The sequence below is a fragment of the Athene noctua genome, chromosome Z (genome assembly GCF_965140245.1).
Source record: "Athene noctua chromosome Z, bAthNoc1.hap1.1, whole genome shotgun sequence".
NCBI lineage: Eukaryota > Metazoa > Chordata > Aves > Strigiformes > Strigidae > Athene > Athene noctua.
The window spans coordinates 60,634,910-60,645,451 of NC_134077.1; the positions used below are offsets into that span (position 1 = coordinate 60,634,910).

Consider the following 10,542-nt stretch of genomic DNA (forward strand, 5'->3'; position numbering starts at 1 on the left):
ATTACCACAGTGCGAGCCCCCAGACACCAACACTGATCAGATGGGGACCTGATGCAGTGGAGCCCCACTCGGAAGTGAAGCTCTAGCAAAAACACCGCAGGGGTGGATAATAAAACTTGCACTGCTTAACATATCATACATACGCATGGTCCTGTTTTGCTCATTAGTGAACTTGCTGATGTAATACAGGTATTGCTGTCTGAATTCTGAGATCTGCAGCTGGCTGACACATTGACACCTGTGAAGGAGTATGTGCAGACAAAGGGGAAACAAACTATCCCAGCTTACCCTAACAAGAAGATAAGAAGTGCTTGGTACTCTACATACTTGGGTAGGGGAAGTGAACTGTCTCAGGTTACCATAACAAAGCCTTCTCATGCCCTACACATGGTGAGGCAGGCTGTCCCCCTGCAGCCCATGGAGGTCCACGGTGATGCGCCTGAAGGAGGCTGTGACCCCATGGACAGCCCACCTTGGAGCAGGCTCCTGGCAGGGCCTCTGGACCCATGGAGAGAAGAGCCCATGCTGGAGCAGGTTTGCTGACAGGACTTGTGACCCCACAGGGAACCCACCCTGGAGCAGTCTGCTCCTGAAGGACCCGTGTGAGGAACCCATGCTGGAGCAGTTCATGAAGGACTGTAGCACATGGGTAGGGCCCACGCTCGAGAAGTTAATGGAGGACTGTCTCTTGTGGGAGGGACCCCACGCTGGAGCAGGACGAGTGTGAGGAGGAAGGAGTGGCAGAGACAACATATGATGAGCAGACCACAGCGCCGTTCCCCATCCCCCTGCAATGCTCAGGAGGAGGAGGTAAAGAAATAGAGAGTGAAGTCGAGCCCAGGAAGAAGGGAGGGGTGGGGGAAGATGTTTGATGATTTGTTCTTATTGCTTATTAATCCTACCGATTTGACTTTTAATAAATTAATTTCCCCAAGTCAGGGCTGTTTTGGTTGATTGTTTTGGAGATCATTGCTGAGTGATCTCCTTATCTTGACTCACAAGCAGCTTGGTGGACACCTGTTGGCTAGCCAAGGTCAACCCACCACAACCATCCAAGTATTAGCTGATCTCTCACAGTTGCACCCGTTCCAAAGGGAAATAAAAACAAAACTACAGTTTAAAGTTAGACAGTCCATCACTGCATTTGATCAAATGCAACTTGAAGTATTTTTATGGCAAAATAATAATAAATAGTATTTGGAAGCACTGTCTTAAACACAGCTTTACACAGTTCTAATCTGTTTAAGACCTTTTTCTTATATGCAGGTTAATGACTCTTAATACTGTTAACAATAAAACATTACATTCAATCACTGAGATCAGTTCAGCTGACACATAAGTAATATAGCCCATCCTTTGCTTTTCATGTTTGTAGCTCGATTTTTATTCTGTCTGATAAAAATGTAAGATACTGTATAGAAAAATGTAAGAGTTAATACATTACTTATTCAGCAACCAAACATTATTCAAACTTCCCAGTTTATCTAAATATAGGTACACGAATCCTACACAAAGCTTTAACATATTTAGTATACCTGCTTTCTGAATGCTTTCATTACTACAATTTCAACCTGAGCTATGAATATTAATAAGAATTATTTCTTTCTTCCTCCTCCCTGAAGTATTCATTTATTATCTAGTAGCCTGTGCCATCATCCCAGTTCTCAATGTCTGCACAATATGTGTACTTAGTGATGCATCTGCATTCTCTGCAACATCTTACTCCATCATCTTTTTCCAACAACCTGACTTCCCTTCAGGTTCGTGCGGATTTTTTTTTTAAATATCCATTCCCAACTGGTCCAACCAATACAGAACTTAAAAATAACTTGACAGACACCACAGAGGTATTTAGCAAGTCTAAATAAATTCAGTTATGATGTATTAATACAAGAGGTCCAGTTGCTGAATAAGCAGTGTTAGAGCTTATATAATCTTAAACCTACTATTGCCACAGCATAGCTAGTTCCTCTAACCATGTTTATCAGTGATTAGAAGCTTGTAAAAATATCAGAGGTAATCACTGTCATTCCTACATGAACACTTCAAATTGCATTCACCCATGTTCAAATATACTTATTAAACCAACAGACCTGCATCTTCATAGTTTAGTTTTGTACACAAAGATATATTTATATTCTTTAAAACATACACATTCAACCAGATTTAAAGATCAGCATGACTGGTTAAAGGAATTCTAGAGAATAATGCACTGTTGATACTACTCAACAATATCTGAGGCTTCCAGAGTTAACAGTTGCTACAAATCACTTGTGTTGTATGAATTAGCATTATGGACATATACGTAATATTTCATCATTTGGTTGGCTTGACAAGTATGACAGTCTTGAGGTTTTCAAGGTGTAGCAAGTGGAACCCAGACTTTCTACAAAATCATGTTGTGACCTGCTGATCTAAAATAAATAGTATACATTTAAGCTGTAGTGTCATTTCTCTGTTTGCGCAAGACATCACCATGTATTAGAAACTAATACCACCAAAACATCTGCTTTCATTGCTGTTTTGCCCCATATTCCTTCAGCTCTTCCTTTTTAAAATTATTTTTTATCATTAGGTACACTGGATTCATTTTTTAATTCAGAATATCCAATTTAAAGGAACTTGAAGTTATAGCTTATGATTATTTAAGTAATGGGCAAACATGTAAAAGGACTGTAATACATAAGGAGATACAGATCTGTATAATCCTTGCAGTATTTTCACATAAAAGGATTAGTTTCTTGTTAACTTGGAATGGGATAAGCAGATTCAATTTCCAGTAACATTACTTACTTCCTTCCCTCAGCTTTTTTAATTCCTGTATTATATCACTATACACATAGGATAAAAGCTCCTCTTGGGATTTTGTTCCATCCAAATAAACTGAGACAGATAAAAGAAAAAGTTTTCGTGAGTTCTACGCCAGTTATCTGTAACAGCAATTGGTTAAGTTTCCAGTATTCCTATTGGTGCCATCACAACAGATGAAAAATAAAACCAAAAACAGTATCTCCCTTTTCTTCTTTCCTAAAATAATTTTACACATTAAAAAAATAACATAATGGAAAAAGTATTCTAGTTAAGAATTAATTTATCAGTTTTTGTGGTATAAAAGTGTCCATAAGGGTAGTGCTATTAACATTGGGACAGTAAAGCAGAAAGGTTCCTATGCAGTGGAAGACCTCAGGTTCTTCCTCAGCTTCAGGGTTTGAGAAAGTGAAGGATGGACACTACAGTTCCCATTCTTACTGCACAATAACAAGCGGTGTGCTGGTGAAGCAGCCACCTAACTTCCCTTTCCTCTGGCCCCCACTCCAGAAGCAGGCAGTCCAAGAGCTGTACAAGTGTGAACATGACACAAGCTCATGGCAGCAACCCAGAAGCTGGCTCAGCTTTGATACTTCTCATGCAAGACTGATGACTGCAGTGTGTACAGTCAGCACCTAGGAGTGTCTTCAGCTTATTACAGGACTTCAACCAGGATTTCAATTCTGTTCTGAAGAATTCTGCCAGCACATCAGCTATCATTCTCAGAAGCTGCTTATTTAGCCATACGTATGTATGCACACATGCACACACAAACTAACTTGTTAAATGGACTTAATTAGCGATCAGAACATTTCTGGGTTTTAACTTCATTAATTTTCATTATTAAAAAACCCATAACTCTATAGACTTGAAAAACAAGCCAACAAAAGGTCCAAACCTACTGTCCAAGTGCCACAAAAACATGAAGAAAATTTTATCCTATTCAAAATACTCAACAAAAACTGCACAGCTGCCACACTTCAGTATTTTATAAATTTAAAATTGAGGATACCATACCAATGTTACTTGCATTCTCTTCCAATTCACTTTTGTATTTCAGATACATAGGCCACACGTGTCCATCGAAGTACCCCGGTGTATCTGCTGGTTGATAGACTCTGGTGCTACATAAAAATATATTTGCTTTCTCATACAAGTTTTACTTTTTCCCCTAGTGTCAGCTAGTTTTATAAAAGCATCTATCCAAAATTAAAAAGACTGGCAGGTTGTGTAACTGTTGGAGCAAAGGAGGTTCCTTTGTTTGAATATACCCTTCTGATACGAATTGTTGCTAACTTAACTATTTGTGCCAATAAACTACATTTAAAATAAGGTAAAAGTCGGGGGGGGGGGGGTGTTAATTGAAAAAGGTATTACACATAAATTAAGTGGTATTGAAAGTGTTACCAAAACAAATTACTTTTTTTATTGGGCATACACATTTCTTAAGTTTTAAATGACTAGTGGTTTTGTCTAGTCACTTCCAGCAGTGACACTAAAGTCCTTTAAAGGTGAGTCTAGTGAAAAAAACAGCAAAATAGAACCAACCAAAGCCAGTTGAATATAGGATTTCTTTACTCAGCAAGCAGATTCTGACTTTGTGCACATGTATTATTTCAAATTTGGAAGTCAGACACTGGCTCAATAATCTAAATCGGATATACAGTACAACTAATGCACAGTTTAAACAGAGTGTACACTAAACCCACAAACAAACATTGTTCCCTTAACCAAGTATTAAACCAAGGATAAGACTGCTTAGTATTTTTTAATTGTTTTCATTTTAAACATGGTGTAATTTCAATATGCAGTCAGTAATTGAAATAATTTATCTGGACAACAAATTCTCTTTTCAGCATTTCTAAAACATTTTAACACTTTGATATGCCTGTGCTCTAAAACATAAAAAAACCCCAATCAAAACAACCCACCCCCCATCTCTGCATGCTTTTGTTTTTGTCGGTTAAATACCCACATAGTCTTCCCTGGAATCACAGAGGACAGATGATCTTAATAGCTTACATTTGCACTGAAGAAAAACTAGTCAAAAGAACCACTTCAGGTTAGGGGGTACAGTGACCCTCAGTAAGCAATAAATGAGTATCTTACCTCCTTCTCCTTTTGCACTCTTCATAAGGAAGGGTCAAAAAATATCTTCTATTCCATAGTTCATTAAGCGGCCTACGATAATAACATATTTAGTTGCCTCTCCCCTTTTAGGGCAGCTTTTAATATACCAGGTTACATATTACTGCTTACTCATAATTGTATAGCAGAAAGCCTTCAACAATCAAAATATAAACATCCGTATTTTTCACATTGTCACATGTATTCGGTGGCTCTTCTGTCACAACACCTGAACTTGCTGGGCTTTTCATCCAATTGCGAATCCTCTTCACCATTTCTTCCATATAGAGGGCATCAAGTACTAGAAGAAAACAGAAAATTGGTCATTAAAGAATGCCTAAGAATAATTTCAAGAAGCCTTTAAGTACCTGTAGGTTAATCAGTAATTTACATGCACGTCTAAATGAAAGGGAGCAGGATTACCCAAGAAAAGTCAGTCTCATGCATAAAAGTAGTTCCATGTTTGCAACTGATGATACCCTGAAACTAAAGCTTTTCCCAGGATTAGGGTATTTCTGGTGGGTGTGGTCTCTCTGAACTCTGTGGCACCAAAAAGTGAGTGGCCTTACTTCACAGCCTTTCCCTAACAGTCCCTGCAGTTTTCTATTCCACAAAACTTGTAAAAACTTATTTACCCCAAGATCTCCATCCTCCTGTCAATTGTCACTGACACAGGTGAAGGGACTGGATGCTCAAAAGTTTTTACTTTTCGTTTTTATTGGGGACAGATTGATTGAAAGGAGGATGGCATACAAAGCAACACAGCACAATGTAGCACCCGGTTTTGTCTGTAGACGTGCAAGAACATATTAATTAAGTACTGAATGGTAGAAAGAAGGCAGCCTTTGGATAACATAACAGCATACACACTTTAGAGGAGCTTTTAAGAGCAGCATTAAACCTAGATATTTGAACCAGCATGTCAAACTTATCCCTTCACTTTCACATTCCAGTTTCATGAAGTCTAGAAGTTAAGCCAAGGACTGCATAGCTGATAAGTCAGTCTTCAGATACAGTGTAAGGTTTCGGCCAGTGTTTCGAGTAATACATTTTGGAATCACCAAGTATCAACAGAGATTAGCTAATAAGCAACTGTTCACAACTAGATAGGACATGAACCAAAGCACTGGCCTAAAGTGGATCTGGATCTAGAAGTTTATAAGACACAGTTGACTTCTTCAAAACTTTTTGGCCTTTATGTGAGATCTGACATGAAATAAAGGTGGGACGATCAGACTTGAGTTTTGGCTGATTTGGAATATGACAATGAAAGAGACTCAACAGTGATATCCCATGAGTTCATTACCAAATGAAAAAAGAATCCATCATTACATAAAGTGATGGTTAAGCTTATACCAGTGCTGCAAGCCAAGACTTTTAACTGAATAGTACCATTTGCTACTGCACTAGATGCAACTGTAGAAGTTCGTATTTATCTCAGAGAGCTGAAAGAAACTGAGCAAAGGATTGCTCTGAAACAATCATTTGTTTACTGCCTAGCTCAGAAAGGGAAGAAGGGCAGGAGGTGGAGGGGAAGAAGTTTTGAAATTCAGCATAACAGGATTTCAGTATAATGTTCAAAAACAACACATCAAAGTAACTGACCGTCATATAGCTTAAATCCACGTTCATCTGTTTCTACTTCAGACTCTGGCTGAAGGGGAAAAAAATTTAGTATTTTTAACACTGCTTTTATGACCACTGTCACACATATATATATATATATATGTATATATACACTGCAGTTGCAAATACAACGGTTATACACTTTTGTATCCTGATTGATTAAATTTATCTTCAAAATTAAACTGCTGTATACAAGTGTTAATATATAGTACAAGCACCTTATTTAATCTAGAACAACAAATTCCCCAAATCATTTCTCTCAAGGTCATTAGAGCTTTACTTCAGAAATAAAGAGTTCTTTCACCCTCCTTAACAAACAACTCCAACATCAATGCAAAAGTTGGTCTTCTGTTTTGATTTGGCAAAGAACTACCTATTGCTGTATGGGTGTAGGGTTAACACAATATCATTAACTTCGTTAGCACAAAGTATATAGAAAAATGCATCCAACATGCAACTGTTCCTTATCTTATAAGGCTATCAAAGACAGAAAATTTCTTTTTGCTGAGTGCGCTCAGTGGTTTTGGCCACTGAAAGTTCCATTACCCCCAGTGCTCATTTTATTTCTCTTTTTCTGGAAGGTAACATTACCAGCATCAATTTTAAAAGTTTATCAGTAGAAGAACTGGAAAGAGAAGAAATTATACTAAATCTACTCAAGCCTACTTTTACCTATCAGGTCTTTCCATCAGTACTGTTACCTTAAAGAAGTCATCTTGAGAGATTATATCACAGTTGGGAAGCCTTTTCTTAAGCTTTTTTGCCAGCGTTGTTTTCCCCCCATTTGTTACACTGAGTTGGAAAACACAGTAAAAACCGCATCAAGCAAAAATCAGTATTTAAAAAATATACACAAGTTCACACACACAGTTAGACACAAAGACACAATCCAACATTCCCTCCCCTCACACCCCCAAGTTTATTCACAATAAATACTCTCTATCTCTAGAAGTTTTCTGGCAGGTTCCAAGAGCTTTCAGACAGTAAATCTAGCAGTGCCAAGAAAGAGGCTAGAGAGAGGTGGTACACGAGATCTCCAACAGAGATGGAACAATTTCTTATGAGTTACATGCCATAAAATGAGACAATTATGTTGTATTTGTAATCTATTTTCAAAAAATAACCATTCAAAACCAGAAATCACATCATTCTGAAAGGAAGACCAGTCTTAAGCTATAGAGGAAATTTAATTTGCTAATACTTACCCTCCAAGGCCAACAACCAATGCTTTCATCGTTTGTTTTCTTCTCAGTTCTTCCTCTTCACTGTCAAAAATAGTAGCCAGTGAAAACTCTTAATTCAGCAACAGGGAAAGCAGCTGTTGTATTAAGAAATACCAAGTATAGATAAGACTTATATTCTGTCCTTTTTGCAAAGCTACTGTCAGAACTTCAACTGCTTGTTCTAATGCTAGCAAAAAACCTGTACGTTCATGCCACATCACAGATTCAATGCATTTTACCTTAGACAGTATTTTAATCACTCAGAGATCCAATTCTACCAATATTAATACCACAGAAGTCCCTGAAGAAAAGCACAATCAGTACCACAAGCACTAATGGTTTAAAAAAGCCTAGGTAAACAGAAGCTGTGGTGGCAAACCAAACAAAAACCTTGAAAAAGAAACAAGTGGACATGCTAAGGAGAAAAATGTTTTTAAAAAGTCATTAAGGGTTATAACAAAAAGTATGTTGAAAGACTCTTCTATGAATCTGGTCTCACCAGTGTAAGAATTCACCACTTCCTTATTGTGAGAGTTAACCAGCACAGACCATACAAGCACTTCTCCTCTGCTCCACCACAGATAATATGGAGTCATTAAAACGACTGTAAAGGTAGTTTAAGCCATCCTAGCTGACTTAGCACTAAGAAGTACTAGGTAGCACTTGATCTTCTCCAGAAAAGATCAAAGACTGAGACTCTGAAAGAGGTTACATTTGTCCATCCAAATCCCTGTTGCTGCTAAGAAACCAACCCAGAGGCTCTGGCTGGCTGAACACCTTCAGTGGTCAGAGGACACAATACTGTCTTTCCCTGACTCTTTTCCCAGAACATTCTTCTGCAGCAGGTGTCTGCAGAGTCCATAGTGAACTATACTAGAAAACTATTCCAACTGAAAAACAGTTCTGCAAAGGAGGAGGGAGGGGAAGAACTTTAGTTTGGCTGAACAAACACTCTCCAGCTTACCATCCAGTTACCCCTGCCTGTAAAGGTATTGTGTAGCAGAACAGGCAGTACTGGGGCTGCTTCTCCTGGAAGTAGCACTAGTCTACAGAGTTTGTGAAACATTGCTTTCTATGAGCACACATCAATTAATAGCTGTTTAACCACATGCAAACACCTTGTTTTTTACCTACTCTGCCCTCCTAGGTTACACTTAGGGACGTAAGGCCTCTGACACCTAAGACCTGAAAGGACTGAGCAGTTAACAGTCTCCTCTCTGTGACGAACAAGTATTCTGTACTATACTAGAAAAAATACTGTTACAGAACATCAGTATGAAAGTGAAATCACACTATTTCTGTGAAAGTAAGTGTTAGACATACACAGAGTCTGACTTAATAACATCCTTTTGCAGTTGGTGCAATGACTGGAAGTTCAACTATTTCACAGGTCTATGAAGTGATCATTGCATGGCTGCTTTATATGTTTTTTCTGCTAAAAAAAAAAAAGACATTCTGATTAATTCAAATCATCACCAGTATAACAGTCATTGATCTGCAATAGTGCTGCACAAGTTCAGTAGCCAGCATTGGCAAGTTATAAGTTAGCATGTGCAGGTTTTCTAAGAATACTGTAATTCTCAAGTTCAGTGATGCATTGCATGTTTATGGTATTGGCTGTCCATTCAGAGTGCAAACAGATGATCTGTTCTCAGGAAGCAATGATACCCAGTCCATTAATTTTTTTTTTTTTTAAAAAAAAGATCTTCTCTGAGAATCATCAGTAAGGTTTGTGTTCCAGAGGATTAGCCTTTGTTCCATAAAAAATGCTATGCAACAAAATAAATAACATCTGAACACACATCCTGAACTTTGGACTCTAACTTACATCACTGTCTACATGAAAGCCAATCTCAGTTTAAGGCAAAAAACACCAGGATGGAAAAAAACCACTAACTCTTCCTTCCCTAGAGTAATGTATGACAGAAACAAAAAAGGCAAATTTGTCACCAATGTTGCAACACAGAAATCCTGAACAAGGCTTGGTTTAGCATCTACCTAGGCTTGGTTTAGCATCTCCAAAAGGACATAAACCCACGATAACTTTAACATTGAATTACTGTCACCCTATATTTAACGGCATAGAGTTACAAAACTCCAGCACGCAGTAACACCTCCCTTCTAGGCACCACCAGACCCGGGTAGGAAATGTCCGTCCCAGGCACCAAACCCACACATCCGGGCTGGTGGAGGGGCCCAGGGGAGCTCACGCTCAGAGCCACAGAGCCCCACACCTCTTCCAAGAGCTCCCAACGCTTGAGCCTCTCTGGGGTTCCCATTTAACTTTAACCCCTGCTTGGAGACGCCGGGGGGACACCCAGAAGAAGCCGTCCCGGCCGAAGGGCTGCCCCTCCGGCGGAGCCCCCACCTCCTACGCCCAGCTATGCAGCTGTCCGAGGCGCGCCTACCACCGGGCCGGGACAGCCCCCGCGAGCACAAGCTCCTGTCGCACGCTCGAGACGGGGCACCGCGCACCCCGTCGGTGGAACCGGGTGGCGCCGCGCAGACCCTCGCCCGCGCCCCTCGGGCCCCGCCGCCGCCGCGTACCGCGCCCCGCCCCGCCCCAGCAGCCGCGCGCCCCATTGGCCGCCTCCTCCGGTCGCTTTTCCTTCCGCTCGCGCCTCCCGCAGCGGCACACGCGGGGAAGGCGGGGAGGGGCCTCGGCGCGCGCTGGGATTGGCTGGGCCCCCCAGGGCTGGCGAAGCGGCTGCGGCAGCCACTAGGGGGCGCTGCGCACAGCGCTCGCCCGCCTCTCCCG

The 10,542-nt window shown here is 40.2% G+C and overlaps 1 protein-coding gene across 8 annotated transcripts; it reads right to left on the reverse strand.

Moving 5' to 3' along the window:
• Positions 1-1,122: 1,122 nt before the first annotated feature.
• Positions 1,123-10,320, reverse strand: NMRK1 (nicotinamide riboside kinase 1). 8 transcript variants are annotated; one of them, XM_074933295.1, is made up of 10 exons: positions 10,260-10,298; positions 9,108-9,216; positions 7,767-7,879; positions 7,263-7,353; positions 6,541-6,589; positions 5,068-5,236; positions 4,918-4,989; positions 3,826-3,932; positions 2,794-2,883; positions 1,123-2,414 (listed from the first exon to the last, which is right to left on the reverse strand). In XM_074933295.1, the coding sequence occupies exons 3-10, from the start codon at positions 7,793-7,795 to the stop codon at positions 2,395-2,397; spliced, it is 627 nt and encodes a 208-aa protein (XP_074789396.1). In that variant the 5' UTR covers positions 7,796-7,879; positions 9,108-9,216; positions 10,260-10,298; the 3' UTR covers positions 1,123-2,394. The 8 variants fall into 8 exon arrangements, with proteins under 8 accessions (XP_074789396.1, XP_074789394.1, XP_074789398.1 ...); XM_074933293.1 differs by having other exon boundaries at positions 10,193-10,297; XM_074933297.1 differs by having other exon boundaries at positions 7,767-7,826; positions 9,108-9,219; positions 10,193-10,290.
• Between the last annotated feature and the right edge of the window lie 222 nt (positions 10,321-10,542).

What these genes read in the sequence shown, in the direction of transcription:
- NMRK1 (XM_074933296.1), bottom strand. Translation starts at nt 7,795, where the DNA reads ATGAAAGCATTGGTTGTTGGCCTTGGAGG. An exon ending in AGAGAATGCAAGTAACATTG is followed by an intron (nt 2,884 to 3,825) that starts GTATGGTATCCT and finishes TATCTGTCTCAG; the next exon opens with TTTATTTGGATGGAACAAAA. An exon ending in AAAAAAGCTGAGGGAAGGAA is followed by an intron (nt 2,415 to 2,793) that starts GTAAGTAATGTT and finishes TATTTATTTTAG; the next exon opens with ATCAGCAGGTCACAACATGA.